The sequence below is a fragment of the Somniosus microcephalus genome, chromosome 1 (assembly GCF_052327205.1).
Source record: "Somniosus microcephalus isolate GS21.2 chromosome 1, FLI_Smic_1.0, whole genome shotgun sequence".
Taxonomy (NCBI): domain Eukaryota; kingdom Metazoa; phylum Chordata; class Chondrichthyes; order Squaliformes; family Somniosidae; genus Somniosus; species Somniosus microcephalus.
In genome coordinates, this window is record NC_140987.1 from 380,497,515 (window position 1) to 380,525,367 (window position 27,853).

The window sequence follows — 27,853 nt, forward strand, 5'->3', positions numbered from 1 at the left end:
GGGCAGGCTTGATGTTAGCAGGCCTGGACGTCGGCGTGGAGAGAGACCAACTGTTTGACCATTTTCATATAGGTTTCTTCTTGGAGGGTCGCCGTCTTTTCGTCTCGCCAAATGGCCTGGGGTTTGTCGATGATCTCCCGATAGCTACCCCGGGTCTGGGCGCTGACTTGATCTTCCCTCTCGAACCTCTCTCTCTCCAACTTCTCTCCGAACTCGAACCTCGATCCTCGATCGTCGATCCCGATCCTCTCCTCGATCGTCTCAACTCGAACCCTGATCAACTTCTCTCGATAGCTACCACGGGTCTCCAATTATACTTCTCATCAAGGCCCTTATCTCCTGCCATATCAAGGTTAGTCTTTGTTTAACTTTTGGCGGGCTTGTAGCACAGAGGGGTAGTCATTGTGTTTAAAGTACTTTTGGGATGGCCGGTAACTGCCATCTCTGGTCTGGAATGACCTTGTATTGTCTTTAATGGGTCTTGATGTCCCCCTTTGAATTTGAAGCTGTTTCCCTTTGTCTGGGTAAACATTTTGATGGCCTTTATCTACAGGCCGATCTGATTGGATCTGCATCCAATCCATATGTATGGGGTTCTGTCTGGTTTCACATTCTCCAAAATTGCATTCCAGAACTTACTGTGGGCTAAATCCACAAAAGCTGTCTGTGGACTGCAGGAACCATTTTAAAATGTCCCAAAAAGCTGGTCACGGGGTCTGGTGGCCATTTTGTATGCCCCTTTTCCTGGGCTTCTTTTAAAACAGTCTTTAAAAATTAAGGCCTTTTCTGCCAATAGACCCTTAGGTCTATTGTTCAATTTTGCGAATCCTACAGTCTCCTCATATACATGGGTCTTTATCTGGATTTTCACCTCTCCCAGGAGACTACATGGCTGTGGCTAGGTAGGGAGTGTCTGTGTCATGATGCATAAGTCATCACAACTGTGTAGGACAGGCTAGATGGACCAGTTGATCTTTTGCTGTCTATTGTTTTCGTTTGTTTGTATGTTTTAGACTACAATATTAGATCAGCCATGATCCTATTGAATGGCGGAGCAGGCCCGAGGGGCCGTATGGCCTACTCCTGTTCCTATTTCTTATGTTCTTATGTTCTTATGTTCATTGCTGTGAAGCAGATGCTATAGTTGCATTGTAAATGCATGCTAATATAACACATTTGGAATGAGAAAAATGCTTTTTGATTCATGTTAGAGGAGCAAGTGATTAAGAAGGCCAATGGAATGTTGGCTTTCATTGCTAGGGGGATAGAATATAAAAATAGGGAGGTATTGCTTCAGTTGTACAAGGTATTGGTGAGACCGCACCTGGAATACTGCGTACAGTTTTGGTGTCCATACTTAAGAAAGGACATACTTGCTCTCGAGTCAGTACAAAGAAGGTTCACTCGGTTAATCCCGGGGATGAGGGGATGGACATATGAGGAGAGGTTGAGTAGATTGGGACTCTACTCATTGGAGTTCAGAAGAATGAGAGGCGATCTTATTGAAACATATAAGATTGTGAAGGGGTTGGATCGGGTGGATGCGGGGAGGATGTTCCCGATGATGGGTGAAACTAGAACTAGGGGGCATAGTCTTAGAATAAGGGGCTGCTCTTTCAAAACTGAGATGAGGAGGAACTACTTCACTCAGAGGGTGGTAGGTCCATGGAATATGCTGCCCCAAAAAGCTGTAGAAGCTACATCGTTACATAAATTTAAAACAGAAATAGACAGTTTCCTAGAAGTAAAGGGAATTAAGGGTTATGGGGAGCGGGCAGGAATTTGGACATGAGTCTAGGTTCGGATCGGTCATGGCCCTGTGGGTAGCGGAGCGGGCCCAGGGGCCGTGTAGCCTGATCCTGCTCCTATTTCGTGTGTCTAATTCTGTTAGATTCAGGAGATGGTTCTGTGATAGTGGATTGGCGGTTAGGATCAGATCAGCCATGATCTTATTGAATGGCGGAGCAGGCTCGAGGGGCCGATTGGCCTACTGCTGCTCCTATTTCTTATGTTCTTATGTTCTTATGAGCACTATCTCCCAACTAGCCTGCCGATACTCACTGTCTACATTCATGCAGTGGCTTTCATATCCTCAGGACATCACAAAGTACTTCACAGCAAGTGGATTACTTTTTAGGTGCAGTTACTGTTGTTTTGTAGGCAAACACAACAGCCAAGTTGTGCATAGCAAGGTTTCACAAACAGAAATGGGATAAATTATTGGTCAGTCTGTTTTTGGTGGCATAGGGTAAGAGCTAAATGTTGGCAAAGACAACGCTCCTGATCTTCTTCAAACATCCACCTGAATGGGGTCTCGGTTTAACATTGCATCTGAAAGACAGCACCTCCAACGATGCAGCACCCCTTCAGTGCTACACTGAAGTGTCAGGATTATGTGCCAAAGTCATGGAGCAGGGTTTGAACCCACAACATTCTGACTCAGAAACAAGAGTGCTACCACTGAACCAAATTAACACATATGTCTGAAAAATGGCCAGTTAGAGGAAGCACCAAAGGGGTGCTAATGCCAGTGGAACCATACCCCAGCTAGAATCTACTTTCAGGAGAGGAGAAGGAAAATTTGATTTAAAAATATCAGTGTGATGTAAATGGTTGATGTTTGAACAATACAACTTTAATAGTTAGTGTATTTACCACTAAATACAATTACATTCAGAAAATGATAGTAGATTTATGGACTGTCTAATTTGTACCAATTGACACTCATGCTTCTCCTTGGCTACATTATAATGATTATTTTGCAGCTCAAGCAGGAAATTAAACTGTTACATATATTATATCTGAAAAAGATTTATTTGACATTGTTGGTTAAAATTCTTCAGTAGATCAATAATCTCATAAAAAGACAACCTCAGACAGAGACCAATGCCATTAGCTATAACCAATGCAGAATGCAGAAAAAATATTTATGAATGGAAACAGGTGTTATACAAATACTGTTAATCTCCCCCACCCCTACCTCCCTGAAGGCAGCAACCCTATACTTACGAATACATTTTATCTTTCACAGCAAGGCAGAAAACCGGTGGTAGAGGATTGGCTGCCTGTTATGCACCACGCCTGATTTTCCTTTCCATTAAAGTAATTGCGGCCATTTTTTTGTTTCTTTATGGGCCATGAAGAGCAGAAGTACTCCTCCGGGCCCCACAGGGAATCCATGGACCTTCCCTGCCCTGGGTTTCCCTCCCTCAACCGCAAGGGCCTCCTGCACCCCCCACCCCCTGCCCCCACCCCACCCCCCCCCCCCGCCCCCTGCAGAACCTCCTAACCACATAGCTGACTGCCGTGGACCGTTTCTCCAGGTCCCTGGCATCAGCCTCCTGCTGCCCGTAATCCCGCTGCCACCCGTCGACCAGCTAACGCTTCTCACCGGGTTAGACAAGGACTGACAGGGCCCATGCAGATGAGGTCCAGGAGTTAAAATTTCCCAGGCCTCATGCTGTGGAGGGATGGGTGGTTTTCCTTCCGCCTCGACCATCACCTGCACAATTCCCGTTGGGATTTAAAATTGAGGCTTCTGTACCTGAAGTAGGAAAGTCACATTCCCTCTGCTAACTCCCTCATAACATGAGCACATAACATGAGGACAAATTTTCAAAAGCAGAACATGCAGAAAATCTTTATTTGTCACTATTCACTTCAGTAGAGAACACTGGTCCACGATCTACAGCATGGCACTTCATTTTACTACAGCAATATTTATTAATGATTCATTTATGTATTGATTTTTTAATTGAATTATTTTGCTAACTGAGCAAATGTTCCTGGAGATGCCTGTGCTTCAAAGAGGTCAGATTCCCTTGTTTATAGTATCTCCGGTCCTTAGTATTGAGGTCTTTCGTATCTGACAGGATTGTGGAATTGCTGATGACCTGGATGCTCATGTAATTGTTCCCTTTGGAAACTTTGTCTGGGTCCCATTGGAGGCAAAACTTGAATCCCCTTTATCTGCAAAGCAAAAACATGTTGTGGCTTTCCAGAGTAATACCACCTTTTGATTTAAGCTTATCATGCCTTACACTGCTTCTGAAGAAATAATTCAAATGATTAAATAGTGAATCTAAAAGTTTCATTAAGTGAAAGTTCTGCAAGCATTTCAGAACCAAGCCTATAGTACCTTAATTATACCGCAGTCGTTATAATTACCTCATGATTTTTTGCAGCACAGTTCACTAATAATGCTTCGGCATCTAAACACATTTGTTTAAAATTGAAGGTAGCAAAGCTAAAACAAAGATAATTCCATTTTCTTTAGGAAATATGCCTTGCACCCAGGACATGCATTATCTGTATAAAGTAGGATTGATTATGCATATCTGAGATGCCAGTATTGCTCAATGATGATGCAGGAGATTCCAGGAGCATTGGCTAAAAGCAGCTTGGGTGCACAATGCTATTGCAGGGATTGATTTGTTCTGCTTACCTCAGGCCTCTTAATGGATGTTGAACGAAGTATCCCATAGTCCTGCTGAGGATATTCATTTATTGGGCGGTAAGGTGGGGTGGAAGGTTGGTCTGCATAGTGTGAAGAACTTGCCTGTCTCATAGGAGGTGAAAAATTCTCTCTGACTCTATTCGATTCAGGCTGATAGTGACTGATAAAGAAAGTTACGTTATTAATCATTGTTAAAATGCCACTTTGTTCCTTTACGTTATAAGATTTCATTAGACTACTGTGTTAACATAAGTACTGTGTTCTATGTGAAAGATGAGGCTTACTGGAGCACATGTATTCAAAAAAAATCTAATTTCCCTTTAAGATGCTTTTAATGTTCTTTATTAATTATATGTATGAAAATGGAGTTTGACAATGGCGCAGTATTATACTCTGCAGTCTCAAATCTGTTAATGTTGTGCAGAAATTAACCACCAGAGGGCAATTATCCACAGTGACTGAGATCACACGGAATCCTAGGGGGCAATTTTGCCAGCCCTGGGGAGGCGGGTATGGAAGCGGGACTGCCGAGAAAATGGCAGAATCTGGGGGTGGGTGCCCAACCCGCCCCAACCCGCCTCCATGCCATCTTGCCAGGAGGCGGGTAGCCATCCCGCGCCGGGTCCCATCTCCTTGGAGGCGGGAAGGGATTAAAGCCTATTAACTGCCTGTTAACAGGTAGTTCACAGGCAGAAAATAGGATTATCCCCTTTTTGCCCTCTCATGTGCGAGCTTCCCGAAGGCTCCAAAACCCGCCAGCTCAGCGAGGCGAGTAGTGGGTCTGCGGGGGGTCGGGGGGTGAAAAAGTGTGGTGTGAAGGTAAGTGATGGGTGCAAGAGTGGAGAGGTGAGTATCTGAGGTAAGTGCAAAGTGTTAGTAAAAGTGTACTTACCTTTGTTTCTTCCTGCAGGCTTCAGTCGGTGATGACAGATGGCTGTTGTATACTCAGATGCAACAACCATCTTATTTCTGTAAAAGAAAAAAGCTTGATGAGGTCTTGAATTCAAGACCTCATCAAACTACAGAGAATGTCACTGTTTGACAGCTTCACAGAGCTGTCAAACAATGACAATTCATCTGTCAAAGATTTTTGACAGATGAAACGTCATACGTTGACGTTCTCTGCAATTGGCTTTCCCTTAATTGGCCTGCTAAGCCCGCTGGGCGGTCTTAACAAGGTTAATCAAGGGAAAATAGCATGGGTTGGCCAGAAGCTGTTGGAGGCGGGACTGAAACCCGAGAAGTGGGAGTCCCGCCTCCAAAAGCTTCCCATTGACAAAATCACCCCCCTAGGTGTAGCAGGTTTTCAGAGATCAGACCCTGTATAACGTAATCATCATTTATATTTAAATGAAGGCATCCATTCCTCCATAACCTGTCCATTGTCTTTATTCAAAAGAGATAAACTAATTCCTTCTAGCATCAGGCTTCCAGAATGAAAACGGCAATATACTGCATGGCCATTGAATTTAAACCATCTGAGGTCTGTCTTAAAATTTGGTCTGGATTACCTAAAGTATAAAAACGTCACGAAAGAGGTATCGCGATTAAAAGCGTTAATGACAGCAAAAGCATGGTCCCAATTGAGTGATTGAGGATTTATGGTGAGGCTTTTAATCCCTGGTGATTACAACAGTAACTCAAGAAATTCCAGGGCCTCACAGTCCTATTTTGACAATGGGATTTAGCTCCAAAGTGACTTAACTGAACTAGTTTCTTGGTTTCATTTCAGAGTGAAGTGCTCTATCTGTGTGATAGGATGAGTACATACTTATAATGATTCCCTACTCTAAATTCATTCTGCTTATACCATTATAAAGTTTATACAGTAGCTGATGCAGAGCCAAATATTTACACTTTTTGATCTCATTTTGCACAAAAAAGGACAAACAGGATGCAAAAAATTCCAAACCTGAACTTAGCTTTGGGAATATACATCACTTCTGTATCATAGGTATGTTCCATCTGGTCTTCGTGAGCTATATTCACGTTTGGGATTCTCTGAGGGCAAACCTTGTAACAAAAAGAAACATTGAGTTTGCCACACTCGGTATTTTTCCCCCACAAATGCATCTTAGTACAGTAATTATGGAGCCAAAGGACTAATCAATAGAACAGTAAAGTGCCTTTTCAGTAGTATTATGGAAAAATAACAAAGACCATGATGGGATAGCTGTTTCATTCTGGTTCCTAATATAGTAACTCAGGGTCTATGTGCTTCAGTGTGGTATCAGTGACCTTTATAGCACAGTCTCCTTCATAGCCCCAACCTCAATTGCGTTCCAGAAATCTTTCTGAGCCAATCGTATTGGACCATGCACATTGAAATTATAAATGTGGCTTAGGCTGCCTGCCTTCCCTCACCGTCAATATTTCAGTGGATCTGGTGGATGGAGACGGAAAGCAATTTGGGAATATGCCTTGTTGCGTTCCAACCTCTGTCACATTTTCCTCTAGCATCACCAGCGGGACACCTAAATCCTTCTTTATTTTAATATTGACTCAAAATGCTTCTGCAGTAAACTGATCTCTAATCAGGATTTCAGCATCAAGAACAGATCTTTCTTGCATATTTCAAGTTTTTTTCTCTGCATTTCCTTACTGATTTTCCTGATTATTTTCTAATTACAATACACACTTGATTGCCCCAAGAACAGTATAGAAACCATGAAAATACTAAGATATTTTGCTCCAAAGTTAGAACTTAAAACATTTATAAATTTGTCCTTTCACTTTCTGTTGCTTTCATTGTCTTTTGTTTCTCTCTTGTTTTCTTATTTTCATGCCCCCCGTTTCACTCCTTCTTCTGATTTGAGTTTACTCTCCCCCACCCTGCCTAATAAGTGAGCCTCGATTTGAACCCTCAGATGTTAGCGTGACCACTGGTGTCATCCTAATCCTATGCTCTCCAAGAATTTAAGTAGCTAATTTCAATCAGACAAAAAACACAATACAGAAAGAAAGAAATTGCATTTATATAGCACCTTTCACATCCATAAACACTTCATAGCCAATCAACTACTTTTTGAAGTACAGTCACTGTAGTTTTGCAGGTAAACAAGTTGTGCACAGTAAGGTCCCAAAAAGCAAAAAATGAGATAAATGATCAGATGACCTGTTGTTGGAGAGATGGATGTTGGCTGGGTACTAGGAGAACTCTGACTTTCCTCAAATAGTGCCACGGGATCTTTTCTATCCATCTGAACAGGCAGATGGGGTTATGGTTTAATAACTCATCTAAAAGATGGCACCTCTGACAATGCAGCACTCCCTCAATACTGCACTGAAGCTTCAACCTAGATTATGTGCTCAAATCCAGGAGCGGTTCACAATTTCATAGATTAACATTATGCTATTTTCCTGCCTGTATCCACATTTCATTTGGTGGTTCCTGTTTAAACACAGAACTATTTACAAATCTTGAAATGCTTTCCAGTATTATGCAAGGCATTTGCACTTAAAAACCTAATGGATTTGCATTACTTTTACAGAGTAGTAGTAGATGTTGTAAAGCTATATAATTATCTATTTTCTCTCTAACTTCCAACAGAGCCTTCTGCTTCCATGTGACCTTCTTTGTCACACTAGACACAGTCCCACAGATTCTGTTGATTCTGCCTCTTCTTTTGCCACCAGAGTTGCTCTGAATAGTATGAGAAGAGGTGCCTTCTTGACTGGTATCTCCTTCCACAATCATTCCCTAATTCTTCCAGCACAAACACACCAGTGTGGTATCTACTTGACCATTCGTACCTTTGAAATATGTACAAGCAATCATTCATATACTTTATTTGCTTTAAAAAAAAGTGACATCAGTGTAATATTTGTGAATAATTTGGATATATTTGAGCTGCAACATTTACAGTAAGCTTGTTACAACATCTAGATTTTTATAAGATAAGCAGAGGATTCATGTCAGAGTCCAACCCAAAATGATATTCATGACTTGTGCATTGTTGGATAAGTAATATATTTAATGAGAGTCCAAAGTGTTTCTGCTGACACTAAAATGGGAAACTCCTTAGTTTCACCCTTTATAAACTTCAACTCATCCAGAATTCTGCTACCTGCACAAAATCTTTCTCAACTAAGACCCTAATTCTGTCAACCTCCCATCCATCAATATATCAATTTATAATCTTTGTCCTTGTCTTCAAATCCCTCCACAGCCTCACCCTTCCTACCTCATCAACCCCCTTCAGTGCTATGCCTTGCTGCACCCACCACTCTTCCAGTTTTGGCCTGCTGTCTATTTCCCTCCTTCCATTCTACCATCAGTGGCAGAATCTTCAACCACTTTGTCAAATACTCTGGAACCCCCTCCCTTAATCATATTGCTAATCCTCTTCTCCATCTTCAAAATCCTCCTTAACACCTGCCTCCTTAAAACCTATAGCTTCGACCTGTCTCTGCTTCCCGGATCTGACACCTAACCCTGAAGGTGGTTGTGCAGGGAGGAGATAGGAGACTGGATTGACCTATAAGGGCTGATATCACATCGACCAGGCCATTTTAAATTATTCGTGCAGTTGCATTCCCATTTTAGGTGATTAGAATAGTACCATCAAACACATATCTAACAAGTGTTACCTACTGGGCCTGGGGAAGCAAGCCATGGTATAATGCTTATATCAGGTATACCTTTGTATGAATGTCCATATGTATTTTAAAGAGTTCACAATTAGTTTCAATATCATGAAATGCTCCCTGAAATTTAGTCACACAACAGCAGCAATCATCTATCAGGAATCCTATGGCTGTTTTTAACATTGCAAGTACAGACTTAAGTGTTATATAATTTTGACTGGCAGTTTAAAAAGTTTAAGCTACATGCCATCCAAATACAATGGACAGGAATTTCCTCGTAGCTGCCCTGGCTCCACCACACTAACTTCGCCAGATGTACGGTGGTCACTCTGTTTACAGCAACAACTTGGATTTATATAGCGCCTTTAACATAGTAAAACGTCCCAAGGCACTTCACAGAAATGTTATAAAACAAAATTTGACACCGAGCTACATAAAGAAATATTAGGGCAGATGACCAAAAGCTTAGTCAAAGAGGTAGGTTTTAAGGAGCATCTTAAAGGGGGAAAGAGAGGTAGCGAGGCAGAGAGGTTTAGGGAGGCAATTCCAGAGCTTAGTTCTTTGGCACCTGAAGGCACGGCCACCAATGGTGGAGCGATTGAAATCAGGGATGCTCAAGAGGCCAGAATTAGAGGAGCGCAGATACCTCGGGGGGTTGTGGGGCTGGAGGAGATTACAGAGATAGGGCGAGGCGAGGCCATGGATGGATTTGAAAACAAGGATGAGAATTTTAAAATCGAGGCATTGCTTAACCGGGAGCCAATGTAGGTCAGCGAGCACATGGGGTGATGGGTGAACAGGACTTGGTGCGAGTTAGGACACGGACAGTCAAGATTTGGAAAGGTTTCCGTCACTCTTCAGACAAGGTTACGGTGGTGGAGCAGGAGCAGTTCCAAGGAAATTTCCAGCCAATGAGTTAAAATAACATGATTCTAAGTAGCTCCCAGCACATTTGGAGCATAACTTTAAACTGACTGAACTAACAGCATTGTAGCCTTACCATATTTTGAGCCAGACCTTGGTTGTAGTCTTCATCATTCACAAAGGCTTTGTTCTGGTGATTGCTGATCATCACAGGATGCCTAGATATGGTTTCACTTCCAGTTAATTCTTCTTTTCTGTCAGTAGATTTTCATTTCATATAAAAATGATATCCATTTATTAACATGGAAAAAGAAACTAAGGATTGAAACACAACCATATTGTGCATATCTCTCAGCTGTCCCAATTTAATCGAAAGGTTCCGATTTTACAGCTGAACTACAATCCTTTCCCAATATCTTGCACTTGCAAATGAAAAAATCTCTTCCAAGCCTAAACAGTTGTTCCAGGACAATATCACTCTGCCACTTGTTTAGTTTGGTTCACCAGAAACAGACACCCATGTGCCAGCTCCCTGCATTTACATTGCTAAATCTGGCTCTTTTATCCCAAAACAGTGGACCCACCTGCCAGGGTGGGGGTCCCAGGGCGGCAGAGGCCCAGATTATTTCTGTGGGTGCCATGGGTGCACTCCTACTCCTTCGGGGCCAACAAAAATAATTTACCACTTACCTTAGCTGGACCTCTCTGTTTCCATCACCCGTGGAACTGGTCGGAGAGTGCGTGGTGCACGCTCCAACCAGTTCAGACCAAAAATGGCAATCGGGGTCCTATTTACATCACAAGACCCCGATTTCCATATTAAAATGGGCCTGTCGCCTGAAACAGGCAGGCGCATTGAACACCTGTCGGTAGGCTTCTTTCGAAATGCAGCCAGCTGCATCGCTGGTGTTAATGGGGCGGTAAGGTTACTGACCCCAACTTGAGGCCATAAATGCCAGGCAAAGGGAGTGAAAATCGATCCCACTGAGTTAATCCCTCTGATTGAGAAGTGTGACGCGAAAAAACAAATTATGCATATACCAGTCTAAAACTCCCAATTTATATTGAAATTTGTGTAACCCATTACAAAATACATAAATAAAAGAACAAAAATTGTTGAATATTCATGGTACTTTTTTTTGGCCATTTTTGCCTGATTTTTAAGGTCTGTGTTCCTAACGTTCAAGTTTGCAGGGTGAGAGGTGCATAATCATGGCAAACCAATGCATGTATTGGAGAACCAGTAGACAGTTGTATTATATAAATGTTTGTGTTATCAATGTAAAAAAAAAGTATACTCCAGGATAAATTCCTGCCTCGCTCCAAATGCTTTACGACCAAGGGATTACTTTTGTAGAGCAGTCACTAGAAAGGTCGGTTTGTTCTGCCTCTACCCTGAATGCCTGTTTTTGCAACTTCTCACCAGAACTGCTGGCAACTTGGGGGTAAAGGGTTCTACATGACATAGAGGTCTACAGCAGGCTGCTGAGCCATTTTACTGACTCCTCTCCTTATTGCCCCATTCGTGACAAGGAGGAGTCGGTGTTCCGCAGAAGTTACATTCCCCTTTTTCATTAGTTGAGGCTGAATACCCCCCCACAGCCCTGTTTATTTTCAGTTACCTGGTGTGTAAGGCAAGCAGATCAAAGGACTTCCTGGTGAGTTTGGAGAATTTTTTCCTGACTAGATTAAATTTACTGCTTAGATGCAATTCTATACTCATTATAAAATATCCTTACAATATTAGGGACTGCAAAAGGGAAGCTTCAAAGTACAGTATATGCTTTTTGAACATCTCAGATTTGATTACGTGGGTCATTCTACTGATCTGGGAACTATTCCAGCTTGATTAGCAAGTGCAACTAATGAGATATGACTCACCTTTTGTTGGCCTTTGCAAGGTAGTTCCGCTTCTTGCAGATGTAGACACAGTGCATACTGACAGCAACAATCATAACAAGGCAAACGCCAGGAAGTACGGCCACTAGAATCAGGTCACGGGTATTCCATTGCTGGTCACACTTGGAGCCCAAATTCCAGTAATCCCCCAAGGGACCTTTAAAATTTGTACACCTAGAAAATGTATTTTGAATATTTTGTATACCTGTAGCAATTTAATTTTTTAATATTGTCTAACAAGCACAGATTAAAAGAAAAACTTGCATTTATATAGTGCCTTTCACAACCTCAGGATGTCCCAAAGTGCTTTACAGTGTAGTCACTGTTGTAATGTAGGAAACGCGGCAGCCAATTTGCACACAGCAAGGTCCCAGAAACAGCAATGTGATAATGACCAGATAATCTGTTTTAGTGGCATTAGTCGAGGGATAAATATTGGCCAGGACACAGGGTTGAACTCCCCTGCTCTTCTTTGAATAGTGCCATGGGATCTTTTACGTCCACAAGAGAGGGCAGACGTGTCCTCGGTTTCAACGTCTCATCCAAAAGATGGCACCTTAACAATGCAGCACTCCCTGGCCTAGAAATTGGGTTCTGGTCTTGCCAGGGCTGTAGCGCCAGAAAGTTTGCGCCAGCGGTAATGCGGCAGCGCGCGACGAAAATTCGGGTGCGCCGGGCCCAGACGGCGGCGGGCGCTAAAACCCTCCTTTAGCGCCTCAAAACGGGCGTGAACTTGGGTTTCCCGGCGCTAATCCCCCGCTGCGGCACCCGATGCGGTGCGGCAGGCGGGGGAACTGCAGGCCTCCTCCTCCTGTTAAGGAGGAGCTGCCTGCAGCCGACAACTGTCCGGCGGATTGACCCGACATCTGAGCCCGGCACCTCGGGGAAGTGCCGGGCTCGCATCAGACACTGATCAGGGCCGCGGGGGGGGAATGCAGGAGTCCGGGAAGGGAGGTGCGGGCAGGCGGCCGCCGGGAACGCGGCCGGCCGCCGCTCCACCTTTATGCGCCGGCGCACACTGGGGGAAGACTCTGTTGCCAGAGTCTTAGTTGCGCCTGCCACGGGCGAGGCGGGCGCAACTGAATTTCGGCTTGGGGCCGGGTTACCACAGCAACCGGGACGCTGCGCACACCGATGATGTCCTCGGTGCTGGCGCAGCGCTACCGGTGCAACGCCGATTTAGGGCCCCAGGGAATTTCTCAACTGGCCATAACTCCGGCGCTAGGCCCTCTAGCGCCTCAAATGCGGCGCTAAGCCTACCGAATTTCTAGGCCCCTCAGTATTGCACTGGAGTGTCAGCCTAGATATTTGTGCCAAATGTTATGACTACAAACATTGGATCATAGGAAGACCAAACTATAGGTTGTGATCAGTTAAACAGTCTCGTTAAACTTTTAGGGAGAGAAATTCCATTGGTTAGCGCCTCCCGTTATCGCCTCTGGGGGGTGATAACAGGACACTAATGTCTTACCGACCGGGTGCAGCAACATGAATGACTCCCACTAACTTGGCCGAGTGGTTTGCAGTGGCAGTAACACTTTGCCCCATGATCTCCTGCGCCCGGAGATCATGACATCATCGCCGTGCGCACCACCCTGGTAGTGCCCTGGACCCGAATTTTGGTTCCGCCCCCTGCAACATCGCCAGGCGACAACACCGGCAGCTGCAGGAGGCGTTGTTCGGGAGGCCAGGAGCTTCAGAGGCGTAAATAAAAGGGGATGTTAGCGCGGGTAGGAGAAAAATTTTAACAACGCTTCAAGTGATTTTTTTCGCTCGCTCCTGGGCCTCGATCAATCAGCCAGGCACTCTGCTGGAGTGCATGGGGCTGATCGGGCCAGATCGCGGCCACCGACGGAGACCAGCTAACTGGTCCCAATGCAGAGCCTGCAGCGATGGCCCTTCCCTTTAAGGGAGGGAAGGAGTCTCGGATCACGGCACCCTGCACCACTACCACCCCGGCTGTGTCCTTTAGTGCTCCAGGAAGGAAGTGGAGCGCTTGGTTTAGCACTCCATTTCCTTTCTGGAGCGCAAACACCGAATTTTGAAAAAGCTGGGAATCATTAGTGCCTGGCGCTAAGTTTCCCAACTTTCAACAGTTAGCGCCCTGGGGCGCTATTGAATCTTTCCCCCTTGGAGCACTAACTGTAGGAAGTCATTTTAAAATAGTTCTCTCAGCAGCCATTTATTCTATCGCTGAGCCTAATTGTCATTACAGTTTAAATCTCTGATACTTTAACTGGGAAATCTGTAATGTATTTGTTTATTGCCCAAATATCATTTTATTTTATAAACCGCTTGTCCGACTTTTTAACTTTGCAACAGGGAATAATGTTCTTCTAGCTGTTGCTCTTGCTGTTGTATCTGTTGGTTTCTTTAGCCTGGAATTTAGGCTGTGTAATATTATTCTTAATGCATTTGTATCAAATTCCTTTTTTGGCTATTGTATCAGGCTCCAAGGATCTTTAATGGTGAGATTTTTATATTTCTCAGCATGTTTTTCAGGGAAGTATTCCCAGATGATGTTAAACCCGATTTCCTTTGTTGTGTTTCCTCCTCTTTGCTGAAGTTAAAGCCATCGCTCAAAAATGCTCTCAGCCTCTCTTCAGAGATATTGACAGAGGAGGGCTTTCCAAGCCAGGGGTGAGGAGTTCCAGAACCACAGCGTGCGTCTTTCTTTTCCGACAGGATTCCCGCCCGGAAGTCAGACCTAAGGGAGGGGTGGTGTCCGATTCTTAATCCCGGGGGTCAGGATGGTGTCTTTGATTGGGGGGGAGGTCGGATGGCGGGGGTGGGTCTGATGGCAGGGAAGCAGGTTGCTTGGTGGACTGGGAGGAAGCATCCCTACTCCTCCTGGCCCACAAGCAGTGCTCTAAGGGCACTTACCCTTTCACGGAACCTGTCCTCGCCTCCCTTGAGCTGCCAGGTTTCTCGAGGCCTGGGAAACCTGGCCAGTCAGGGTTAAACCAGTGACACAGGTTAAATCTGAGGCACACAGCCTCATTATAATATTTATATAGCCAACCTACCTCCGAGGAGCAGGTTGGCTGCCCGGCCCCCGTCCCCTGTCCTGCCTTCACTATGCTCCACACAAATCTCCCCCCACCCCTCTTCATCTAACCCCATCAACATATTCTTCTATTCCTTTCTCCCTCATGTGCTTATAAGAACATAAGAAATAGGAGCAGGAGTAGGCCATTCGGCCCATCGAGCCTGCTCTGCCATTCAATAAGATCATGGCTGATCTTCTACCTCAACTCCACATTCCTGCACTATCCCCATATCCCTTGATTCCCTTAATATTCAAAAATCTATCGCTCTCTGCCTTGAATATACTCAACGACTGAGCCTCCACAGCCCTCTGGGGTAGAGAATTCCAAAGATTCACCACCCTCTGAGCGAAGAAATTTCTTCTCATCTCAGTCCTAAATGGCCGACCCCTTATTCTGAGACTGTGACCCCTGGTTCTAGACTCCCCAGCCAGGGGAAACATCCTCCCTGTTCCTATTTCTTATGTTCTTATAAGCACATGAGGGAGAAAGGAATAGAATAACATGTTGATGGGGTTAGATGAAGAGGGGTGGGAGGAGGTTTGTGTGGACTGGGAGGAATTTTGCATTTTGAATTTTGAAGCTTATCTAGCTTCACCCCGAAAGCATCTATGCTATTCACCACAACTACACCCTGTGGTAGCGAGTTCTACATTCTAACCACTCTCTGGGTAAAGAAATTTCTCCTGATTTATTACTGACTATCTTATATTTAAGGCCCCTAGTTCTGGTCTCGCCTGCAAGTGAAAGCATCTTCTCAATGTCTACCCTATCAAACCCTTTCATAATCTTGAAGACCTCTATCAAGTCACCCCTAGAGAAAAGAGCCCCAGCCTGTTCAATCTTTCCTGATAGGTATAACTTCTCAGTTCTGGTATCATTCTAGTAAATCTTTTTTGCACCTTCTCCAGTGCCTCTATATCATTTTTATAATATGGAGACCAGAACTGTTCACAGTACTCCAAGTGTGGACTAACCAAGGTTCTATACAAGTTTAACATAACTTCTCTGCTTTTCAATTCTAACCTTCTAGAAATGAACCTAGTGCTGTGTTTGCTTTTTTAATGGCATTATTAACCTGCGTAACTACTTACAGTGATCTATGTATCTGTACTCCCCTCCCTCCCCCCCGCCACCTGCCCCGCCACCCCCACCCCCGATGCCCCTGTTCCTCTAAGCAATTTAGATGCTTATTTTCCAAGGAGAATGTGGCCTCCTTATTCTTTCTACCAAAATGTATTACCTCGCACTTATCTATACTTAAGTTCATTTGCCAATTACACGCCCATTCTGCAAATTTATTAACATCTTCCTGTATTTTAACACAATCCTCCTCTGTACTAAATACACTCCCCAATTTGCTGTCATTCGCAAATTTTGAAATTGTACTTCCAATTCCCAAGTCCAAATCCTTGGGATGAGATCCCTGGGATGAGAGGGTTGTCCTATGAGGAGAGATTGAGTAAATTGGGCCTATACTCTCTGGAGTTTAGAAGAATGAAAGGTGATCTCATTGAAACATATAAGACTCTGTGGGGGACTGCTGAGAGGCTGTTCGCTCTGGCTGGAGAGTCGAGAACTAGGGGCAGAGTCTCAGGATAAGGGGTCGACGATTTTAGACTGAGATGAGGAGGAATTTCTTCACTCAGAGGGTTGTGAATCTTTGGAATTCTCTACCCCAAAAGACTGTGGATGCTGAATCGTTGTGTATATTCAAGGCTGAGATAGATAGATTTTTGAATTCTAGGGGAATCAAGGGATATGGAGATTGGGCGGGAAAGTAGAGTTGACGTCGAAGATCAGCCATGATCTTATTGAATGGCGGAGCAGGCTCGAGAGGCTGTATGGCCTACTCCTGCTCCTACCTCGTTCTTATGTTCAAATCGTTTATGTAAATAACTATTCCAATGCTCTCCTGGCCGGCCTCCCATCTTCCATCCTACTTAAACTTAAGCTCATTCAAAACTCCGCTGCCCGTATTTTAACTCGCACCAAGTCCCATTCACCCATCACATTGGCTCCTGGTTTGGCAACACCTCAATTTTAAAATTCTCACCCTTGTTTTCAAACCTTCCATAGTATAAATATATTTCTGGGTGAGAACCTGGTGATTTGGGAAGTGGATCTCTCCTGTCTCTGTAGAAATATATTAGTCACTTCAATACGATTCGATTTTGTGCAGCCACCTTGACTAATAGTGGTAGGGCCATAGCAATCAGGCTTGAAGGGTTGAGATATTCAATGGACAACAGGTTAAAACACTATCCTTTCAACCTTAGGCCCTGTGTTTGAACACCAACCACAGTAATGGATTGATAATCCTTTTCCTCTGCCAGCTGTAAGTGTCTGAAATAAATTTAGGAAGCTTTAATCATTCTTAGTTTGTGCTGCTTCACAACGCAGAGACATCTTTTTTGGAGGTGCTGGGACAGAGACCAGGGAGGTTACAAAAGTGGAAAAAGGTCTGTTTTCCGTTACTAGGATGTGTTGAATGGCCATTCTCATCCTTAATTATCTGGTGATCTTGTAAAATCTGACTTTAAGCAAATATTAGACATTGGACTTGACTGAAGTAAGTAAGGAAGCTATGGATATTCTTCCAAGTGGTATTTAATAATAATAATTGAAGTAGATTTAAAAAGCCTGACCTTAATAAACACAAAATTTCACGCAAAAAAATTAAGAGCATGTGGCAGATAGCAACCAGGTCCTTTGGCCAGCAGATTCTCTCAATGTGGGACTTGGCAAAACCTAACCTCATTTTTAAATCCTGCAAATACCGTATTCTGCTGTTTCACTAAGGAACCCGACAATTGTCTCTCTCTGAAAATCATTTATTTTATCACAAGTTCAGCAAGGACACTTTCAACAGCTCCCATCTGTTTGTCTGTTTAACCCTTTAGGAACTGGCTCCAGACTACTGTATTTAAATTGATTCAAAAGCACCAATTTTAACACGGGGCGCGTTCATGGCAAGTGAGCAGGCAGGAGTTCCCCAGGAGCTCCTCGGCATGATGCCTGGGCCATTTTAACTCCCAGGGCCTCATTTTAATGTGTCTACACCATCTACCACCTGAAACCAGCAGGAATGATGTCAAGGCCAGCGGGCGGGCGTGGGAATTGAAGTGGGGACAAGACGCTGCCACGGACCCAAGGGAGCGGTCCCAGTCTTAAGGTAAGTTTGGAGTGGGGTTGCAGAGCCAATGCTAGTCGGGGGAGGGAAAGGCAAGGTCGCAACAGAGGAGGCCCAAGGAATTCCTCGTGGGGCCCCAGAGGACTACTCCTGCTCCTCCTGGCCCCCAAGGAATCCTTCCCAAAAAATTTTTAAACTTAATTTGGCATCTTCTGGCCATGCTGCGGGGCACCCATGACACTAATTTACAATCGCGGTACCGAAGCAATGATGTCTTTGGGCCACAACTTCTACATTTTAATTCTGTCACGAACACGATGGGCCGAATGGCCTCCTTCTGTGACTAATTAGGCCCCCACCTTCCTGTGGAGAGCAGCCTTCACGCAGCCAGAATCCCGGCAGTTAAAATAGCGGGGGGCAGAAACTGTGCAGAATACAGCGGCTTCCGACCGGCTACCATTTTAACACCCATCTGCACTGTTCCCACTGGGCAAGCTAGATTAAAATTGGGCTAACATCTAAGCTGTACTGCTGCTTCTGTGAGTAAACCTGTTTAATAGTTTAGTCTGTTACAAAATGTGTTTGGCGCGACTGATAGTACCAGTCTTCTGAAGTGATGTGAGATGCAATTAAACTCCTACAGTTTATCCAGTGACAAAATAGGGGTTTACCTGGCGCACACTATCCCAGATTATTCATTTCATTTCATGGGGAGTGATGGCTCACCTGTGTTGCACACAAGAAGAGGTATGTGGAACAAATTTGAAATTTAACAATTGGGGTCAACTTCACGGTTCTTCTCTGTACCAGCTTCAGAGCTTAAATATTAAGGGCTCAATTTTCCAAGCCCCGAGGAGGCAGGTTTGGAGGCAGGAGTGGTGGGAAAATTGCAGAATCGGGGGGCAGGAACCCATCCCGCCTCCAACCCGCCCCCAACCCGCCTCCGTGCCAATGTCCCAGGAGGCGGGTACCCGACCTGTGCTGGGAGCCGCCTCCCCGAGGCGGGAAGGGGATTAGTGCCAATTAACTGCCTGTTAACAGGTAGTTAACAGGCAGTTTTTTGCCTAATCCCTATTTTTAGCCCTGAAGTGTGGGCTGTCCGATGGCTCTGAACCACGCCAAGTTAGCGAGGCGGACCGTCGGTCTGCAGGGGTTGGAGGGGTCGAGATGTCCATTGTGCAGGTGAGTGATGGGTGCATGTGTGCAGAGGTAAGTGAGTAAGGTAAGTGTAAAGCGTTTTAATAAGTTTTACTTACCTTTACTTTCTCCTGCAGGCTTCCTTCCTTCAGTTCTCGGGAGTCCCTCAGTTCACCGGCACAGAAAGCAGAATGGCCGCTGAAATGTCAAAAGCTGCAGCCTCTGCTTTCTGGTCTGGAGAGCTCTCTAACTGAGTCTGAGTAGAAGGACTCAAGTTAGAAGACAGATTGTCAGCGTTTGACAGCTTCACAGAGCTGTCAAATGCTGATTTTTCATCTGTCAAAAGCTCTTGACAGATGAAATGTCAATCGCTGACATCACCAGTAACCAGGCGTCCCTTAATTGGCCTGCTGAGCCCGCTGGGTGGGCTTAACAAGGTCAATCAAGGGAAAGTAGCGTGGGTTGGCCACATGTCGATGGAGGCGGGACTACAACCCAAAAAGTGGGAGTCCCGCCTCCAAAAGCTCCCCATTGACAAAATCGAGCCCTAAATGTATCTCGGTGACCATAACTAAAGATACTATTCAATGTGAGCTGACCAGAGCACTCTGCAGCTTCTCTGACTAATGGAAATCATTCATGGAAAACAGGAAGTATTGGCAATTTCCCCCACAATGTTACTGCAATTGTGAGCTGATAACAGCACAATGAGGGCAACAGGGCCTCAGGGGCCTTGGTAAACAACGGGACAAACAGTGTATCTCTTTAACCAATGAGATTTAAGGATTGAGAACTAAACATAGGAAGAACTTCAATGTCAAATCAGGTACAGAAAGAGAAATAAAGAGAGGGAAAGAAAGATTGGAATAAGAGAGTGAGAGAAAAAAAAGACAGAAAGGAAAAATACAAAAAAATGTTTAAAATTTAAAATCTGACTTTTAAAAAATCTCCTAAAACAATTCACAACCTGAAGGAATGAGACTCCACACTTATAATTGTTTACTGTCTGGGCAAGTGAAGTTGATTGGCAGTCATTAATATTTATCACATTGTCAAAAGGGTACTGTACTTACATTATTAATTATTAGACTTAGCTTTTTGTGGCGAGTTTAATGGGCAATTAATGTGCAAATGCAGCAACTTCATGAAAATTACGGGGAGGTTAAGGATGAGATGCCGTTTTCGTGAAGCTAACAGTGGAACGGGGTAAATTGGCCAGCAACCTGTGGCGATTTGCAATCATTGGCATATCTCTTCCTTGCTTCAAATTGCTGGCCAATTTGCGCATTAATAGCACATGCATTGTTCATATGCTGTTATTTTCCAGCAAAATCTGGCCTGTTACCCAGAGTGCGAATTGGATATTTTGTGAAATCATAATCTAAATGACCTAATGCCAACATTAACAAATATTCACTTTGCATATCTTTATTAGGAAGTACATTTTGAGGCATTACAACATGAAAAATTTGATATCATTATTGATATCCATTTAGAAATGTATATTTACCGGCAGTATTCTTTCTTGTCCTTACAATAGCAAGGCATATAATCTGGGCATGTATTCTTTAAACATGTACCATAGTCACGAATATTTTTGCAGTTTTCTAAAAGAAAATTATGAAAAGAAGATAACAGAAAAGTTGACAGAGTAAATAGCTTCCTAAAAACTTGCGACGAATACAATATCCCCTAGATTTATCAACTTGAAATATTGGGTGTAAAATATTACTTTGACAGCTGTGCAAAAATGGGCAGTAGCGGATTGGCTGCCTGTTATTCACCCAGCCTGATTTTCCTTCCCATTGACTTCAACGGGAGCTCAAGCCGCTACGACCCATTTTTCGCCCGTGCCGAAGTTGAACATTACCCCCATTATTCTTAGGGGGGGAATTCATTCTCTAATCTTTCTAATCTCAGACAAATAGTTGGCATAATGACAGCAGCACAGTGAGGCAGCAGAGTGCTATGCCATGGTGTGGTAGAATGTGGGCTTTTGCCTGTATTATCCCCACACAGTGAATTCTCAGCCTCAAGTCCTGCCACCAGAGAGGCCCAATATGCTTTGAGGACTGGAGGTGGAATTTTAACTCCCTCTACCCAGTGGAAACTGGGCGGAACAGGAATTAAAATCGAGCGGCTCTATTTGCCGCTCCATTCTCATCCCACAGCAGGTTTCGCTTGGCTGGTTTTGTCAGCGGCTGAGGCACCCGCCTGTCTCAGGTGGCAGCCTCATTAATTATATGCTAATTGGAGTCCAATGATGTACATAGGACCCAGATGACATTTTAATGGCAAAAGCAAAATACATTTTAATGGCATAATGTTACGGACACCTGCAGCAGGCATCCTGCTTAATAAAACCTGTTGGGGAAGAAGTGGAGGCACTGAAAGGTAAGTTATTCCGATGGGGCCCAGGAGGACCTATCTTAAGATAGAATTTTTTGTGCGCCTCACATTCTGAAACTTGTGCACATGAAAAAGCTCCCCGGTGATACTGAAAGAAAAAAACCACTTTCCACACTAATAATGTGCACCTGTCACAGAATCACAGAATCACAGAATCCCCACAGTGCAGATAGAGGCCATTTCGGCCCATCGAGCCTGCACCGACACATATCCCACCCGATCCCCGTAACCTCTACACCAACACATATCCCACCCTATCCCCGTAACCCCACGTATTTAATCCCCCTAACACTAAGGGTCAATTTATCATAGCCAATCAACCTAACCCGCACATTTTTGGACTGTGGGAGGAAACCGGAGCACCCGGAGGAAACCCACGCAAACACGGGGAGAATGTGCAAACTCCACACAGACAGTCACCTGAGGCCGGATTCGAACCCGGGTCTCTGGCGCTGTGAGGCAACAGTGCTAACCACTATGCCACCGTGCTGTCCTACAATATTGGCAAATTGAGTACTCACCTGATGTTGTATTGTCTTTGCCTTTGAGGTCTGAAGAGAGAGACTCCGAAGTCTGTTCAGTAGATGTACTAACCAATAGCATCAAAATGACTGTAAAGATAACACGGAGAAGCAACATTGTTAGAATTCCAGTATTAAGCCTACACTTTACAGTATAACTCTACCAATACGCCACTTGAATGAAAATGGATCTCTGAGTGCACTTTTTAAGAACAGATTGAAGTCCATACTCACAGAGATTGCCACTCCCCACATGACCATAAAACAAACTAATTTCAGATAATCTTTTGGGAATTGTTACAATTCGCTACACCCAGGTAACAGGGAAAGTTTATAGCCTGAATAATGGACGGCTGGAAGCTCTGCCTGTAGGTCACTGCTGCAGATCAATTCTTTGCTTGGCCTGTAGCTGTATACTATTTCCACCTCATTATTTTAAAGAGACAATGGGGTGGATGGGGGAGAGTTTTAATCCTTCCCACCCGGCGGAATCCTTCTACTCAGGAGAGTGTGCCCTACGGCAGGCATTACTGCTGCTACCCCAGTCCCAGAGAACCCCGACAATCGCAAGCCTAAAGTTGATTGTATTATCTCTGATTGTGATTAGCCTTTCTGCCTTTCATCAATAATGTTAATGTTGTGTTTATTCTACTAAATATATTGCTGTAAAGTTTGTGTAACTCTTACTAAGCAAGTGCCTTTTTGAGCTTGTTGAAGTTCCCAAATGAAACTTTGCAATTTTCTTTTTTCCAATGCAGATCACGTTGCTGCGAGCTCACCAGTGCCCTTTTAGTTCAGCTGAAGTGGGAGCGGCGATCAAAGCGGCATTAATGGAACAAATTAGACATCACCATGGACAGAGCTATGATAAGTAAATTCACACTGTTTCAGCTAGGGTAATGGCGGAACGGTGTAGAAGGTCCCAGGAAATATTTGGTGTGGCGTAAGTAATGGCGTACCTGTGCCAGCTCTTTGAAAGAGCTATCCAATTAGTTCCATTCCCCTGCCTTGCAAATTTTTTCCCTTCAAGTATTTATCCAACTCCCTTTTGAAAGTTAATGGCCCAGAAATTCAGGTCCCCACGCGTGAGTGCGCGCTGGGTACTCACGCGTAGGCCCAACGAAAGTGCTGGTTTCGTGCATGCACTGCGCATGCGTGGGAAACCGGAACTTCCATTTCCTTGAAAGAAGGGGTTGACAGGTGAAACGCGTGCACCGGAGAGGCAGCGCGTGCGCATCGAACTTACGTTTTTTTTGCAGGTTTCTCCAGGAGGGTAAGTCTCCAGCAATTACACTTTTAAAAAGCAGTCGCAAGGCCTGCTTTTAACAAGGTAAGTGGTGAATTAATTAAAATTAAAACATTTTTTCCACAGGTTTATTATTTTTAAATACTTTAAAGAAGGGTAAGTTTATTTTTAGCCCCGTTAGAAATTGTAATTAATTTTTTCAAAATTTTAAATTATTGTTTAAAATAGTTATTTCACGTAATTTATAGTTATTTTAAAAATGTGATTTAAAAAAAAATTTTACTTGAAGTTTTAGTGATGTTTTGGGTCTGAAAGTATTTATAGGTTTGACAGCTCTTCCTGTCAAATTTATGAATGAAGCATTCCCTGCTACCATTGGCTCTCCATGGCTCACGTGATCCCAGGGGACGCTTCGAACTAACTGCGCCCCTGGGATACGCAAGCACTGTGTGCCGGCAGTTGGAGGCGGCTCAGGATTGGAATACCACGCGGGCCCACAGCACAACGGCCGGCGCGCAAGGTAAGTGCAGGTCGGAGGCTTGCACCCGCGGGAAGCCTCCGACCCGAATTTCTGGGCCAGAATCTGCTTCCACCACCCTTTCAGGCAATGCATTCCAGATCATCATAACTCGTTGCGTATAAAAAATTCTCCTCATCTTGCCTCAATTACCTTAAACCTATGTCTTCTGGTTACCGACCCTTCTGCCACTGGAAACAGTTTCTCCTTATTTATTCTATCAAAATCTATACTTTGGAGGTGATTTTGAACACCTCTATCCAATCTCCTCTTAATCTTCTTTGCTCTAAGGAGAACAACCCAGTTTCTCTAGTCTGTCCACGTAAATGAAGTCCTACATCCCTGGTACCATTCTAGTAAATCTCTAAGGCCCTGACATTCTTCCTAAAGTGTGGTGCTCAGGACACAATACTCCAGCTGGGGCCTAACCAGTGATTTATAAAGGTTTAGCATAACGTCTTTGCTTTTGAACTCTATGCCTCTATTTACAAAGCCCAGGATCCTGCACACCTTTTTAAACAGCCTTCTCAACTTGTCCTACCACCTTCAAAAATTTGTGTACATACACCCCCAGGTCTCTCTGTTCTTGCACCCCCTTTAAAATTGTACCATGTCGTTTATATTGCCTCTCCTCATTCTTCCTACTAAAATGCATCAATTACCACTTCACTGCACTAAACTGCATCTGCCATGTATCTGCCCATTTCACCAGTCTGTCTATGTCCTCCTGAAGTTTGTTACTATCCTCCTCACTGTTTACCACATTTCTGAGTTTTGTGTCATCTGCAAACTTTGAAATGATGCCCTGTATACCCAAGTCCAGGTCATTCATATATCAAAAAGAGCAGTGGTCCTAATACCGACCCCTGTGAAACTCTACTGTCTCCAGTCTGAAAAACAACCATTTACCACTACTCTCTGCTTTCTGCCTTATGCCATAATTTCCTGGAAAACCTGCGCTATAATAATGACGCACGCTGTAGATGCGTCTATGCTATGGCGTAAGTTTTCAGGAAATTCCGGGCTGCAACGACTTTCCTGTAGGGTCCCCAATTTGGGCAATGAAGAATGAAAAAAAAGATAAGAAGATGCAAAGATAAGGAAGAGAGAAAAACAAAAGAAAAAGAGACTGAGAAACAAAACTGGAATATCAAAAGCAAGATAGGTGCAAAGGGAGAAGTGCTCCATTACATATAAAGTTTACTTTTCCTTTAGAGCAGTTTTTCTGTACTTCATTTGTATCTTGACAGTTAACTTAATATAAATATTCTATGAATGTTTCAGTTGTGTGTGTGTATACAAGGAAGTTTACAGCAAAAATAGCAAAGAAAATCTGAAGTCTAATTAAGAACTGGGAACCTTGACCTCATTTGTGAAAGAACTCCGATCATCTTCCCTTACATTTTTCTCCTTCCTGTCCAGAAGGCAGTGACATGCAACATTTCATTGGGTTTTGCAACCCTTTGTTACATTACCCAAATGTCCATTCTTCATATATGGGCACAGACAACGAGCGTAGGCAACCTTTGACTACGGAGGGAGTAATATAGTAGCCCAGCAATTTATAACATAAATAGGAAGCTTTAAAAGAATCTGAATAAAAATATATGAAATAATGAAAAGTATAATGCATATACAAGGTAAACTTTATTTATATTTGTTCATGGGATGTGGGCGTCGCTGGCGAGGCCAGCATTTATGGCCCATCCCTAATTGCCCTTGGGGAGGGTTTAAACTAGCTTGGCAGGGGGATGGGAACCTGAGCGTAGATTCAGAAGGGAGAGAAGTAAAGCTGGAAATGGAAGGCAGTAAAAAAAATGTTTTATTCGTTTATGGGATGTAGTCATCACTGGCAAGGCCAGCATTTATTGCCCATCCCTAATTGCCCTTGAGAAGGTGGTGGTGAGCTGCCTTCTTGAACCGCTGCAGTCTGTATGGTGAAGGTACTCCCACAGGAGGGAGTTCCAGGATTTTGATCCAGTGACAATGAAGGATCGGCGATATACTTCTATGTCAGGATGATGTGTGACTTGGAGGGGAACTTGGAGGTGTTGGTGTTCCCATGCGGCTGCTGCTGTTGTCCTTCTAGGTGGAAGAGGTCACGGGTTTGGGAAGTGCTGCCAAAGAAGCCTTGGTGAGTGACATAATAAAGACTCACTACGCACTTGATTGTACATAAAGCAAGGCTTTAATCGACTTGTAACAAAACATGGAGGTCTAGTTAGTAGTCACTAGCTTCCTGTTTCCAGATTGTCTCTGGCCAAGTTGGGCCCACGCCCGAGGATTTATACTCCTCGGATGGCGCCCTCAGCTGGCCGTTCAGTAGTACTTCCTGAGTTACTTCTTGTAGAAGTTGCGATTTATGACATTCTTCCTCCCTAAAAGGTTTGGAAGTCCAGTCTTCCTTTAACGGACTAGGCGGACCAAAAATAGCCGTAGTTGTTTAGCTTTCTGCTTGTGACCGGAAGGCACGTCTCCCCGGACCGTGTCCTGGTCCCTGGGTCGCTTGGCCCGTACCGGTAAATCGGTAGAGTCCGCGTCATCTTGATCGTCTTGTGGAGGCCTGGGAATATCATGACTCTGGGTGCGGGTCCCCACAGGCACACAGCTGGCCTCATCCTGGGTCGTAGCCAGAGATTGTCCGGCGTCCTGATTTCAGGTGGCCATCCTACGGGGAGCATTCGGCTGCCTGAGTTGATCCGGTAGCACTGCTGGCAGATCCCTCGATGTCCCAGGTAGGGCGTCATCTTCATAGGGGTGCGGAGTGTTGACATCATCGTCGTGGGATCCTTCATCATTTGGACCCGTGTGACCGGTTGGGCAGGGAGCCAGATCTCTGAGCGAGACGGTGGACTCCCGGCCATCGGGGTACTGCACGTGCACATACATGGGGTTTACCTCCATTAACTCCACCTCGTCAACGAGAGGGTCATTCTTGGCAGACTGGACAAACCTCCAGAGTAGCACAGGGCCTGGAGCCACCAACCATGATGGTAGAGATGTCCCATGTGTAGAGCAACGCCGGAACTTGAAGAATCGCTCATGAGGTGTGACATTAGTGGATGTGGAGAGAAGAGACCTGATAGAGTGTAACACGTCGGGGAGCACAGTTTCCCACTGCTGGTCTGGTAAGTTGCATGACCTCAGTGCCAGACGGACAGCGTTCCAGATGATAGCATTGTATCGTTCAACCTGCCCATTGCCGATTGGGTGATATGGTGTCGTCTTACTCGAGGCGATTCCCCGTTGGGAGAGATGACTTTTAAGTTCACTCGACATAAAGGAGGGATCCAGATCCGTGTGGATAAAATTGGCCGTCCCGCAAAGGGAAAAGACCTGATCGAGGCATTTAATTACCGTAGAGGTAAGCATATTAGGACAGGGGAAGGCAAAGGGAAAGCGTGAATACTCGTCTACCATCGTAAGTAGGTAGGTGTTCCGCGTCGATGAAGGCAATGGCCCTTTAAAGTCTATGCTGAGCCTCTGCATAGGCTGCATTGCATGTATGAATAAGTCATCTGATGGGTGGAAGAATTGTGGTTTCAATTCTTCACAAATCCTACAGGAGGAGCATGTTTTCTTTACGTCCTCCGTTGAGAATGGTAGATTTTTAGAGCGCACAAAGTGCAACATATGGGTAACACCAGGATGGCATAAGTCCATATGCAGATCCGCCAGAGTCGACGTTGACATTGAAGAGCAAAATGCTCATGTGAAGGTATCTGGGGCCACATTCTGTTTGCCGGGTTGGTAACGGATAGTATATCCAAAGGCGGCCAGCTCCATCCTCCAGAGTTGAATTTTATTATTTTTGATTTTCGCGCGCTTCCGGTTATCCAACATGAAGGCCATGGAGCGCTGGTCAGTTATGAGCGTGAAATGACGCCGAGCAAGAAAATGACTCCATTGGCGTACAGCCTCGATGATGGCTGTAGCCTCCTTCTCGACGGGGGGGTAATGGAGCTAGCTACTGTAGTGTATGTACTTTGCAGAAGGAACTATATTCTGCAGCCCCTGTATACTGCAGTACCAGTAGT

General features: G+C 44.5%; 1 protein-coding gene across 1 annotated transcript; it reads right to left on the reverse strand.

Annotated features, from left to right (window-relative positions):
- Positions 1 to 2,613: 2,613 nt before the first annotated feature.
- On the reverse strand, positions 2,614 to 22,261 carry LOC147125023 (uncharacterized). The gene is made up of 7 exons (XM_085996166.1): positions 22,054 to 22,261; positions 20,634 to 20,730; positions 11,789 to 11,980; positions 10,044 to 10,161; positions 6,369 to 6,469; positions 4,445 to 4,616; positions 2,614 to 3,969 (listed from the first exon to the last, which is right to left on the reverse strand). The coding sequence occupies exons 1-7, from the start codon at positions 22,169 to 22,171 to the stop codon at positions 3,844 to 3,846; spliced, it is 924 nt and encodes a 307-aa protein (XP_085852292.1). The 5' UTR covers positions 22,172 to 22,261; the 3' UTR covers positions 2,614 to 3,843.
- Between the last annotated feature and the right edge of the window lie 5,592 nt (positions 22,262 to 27,853).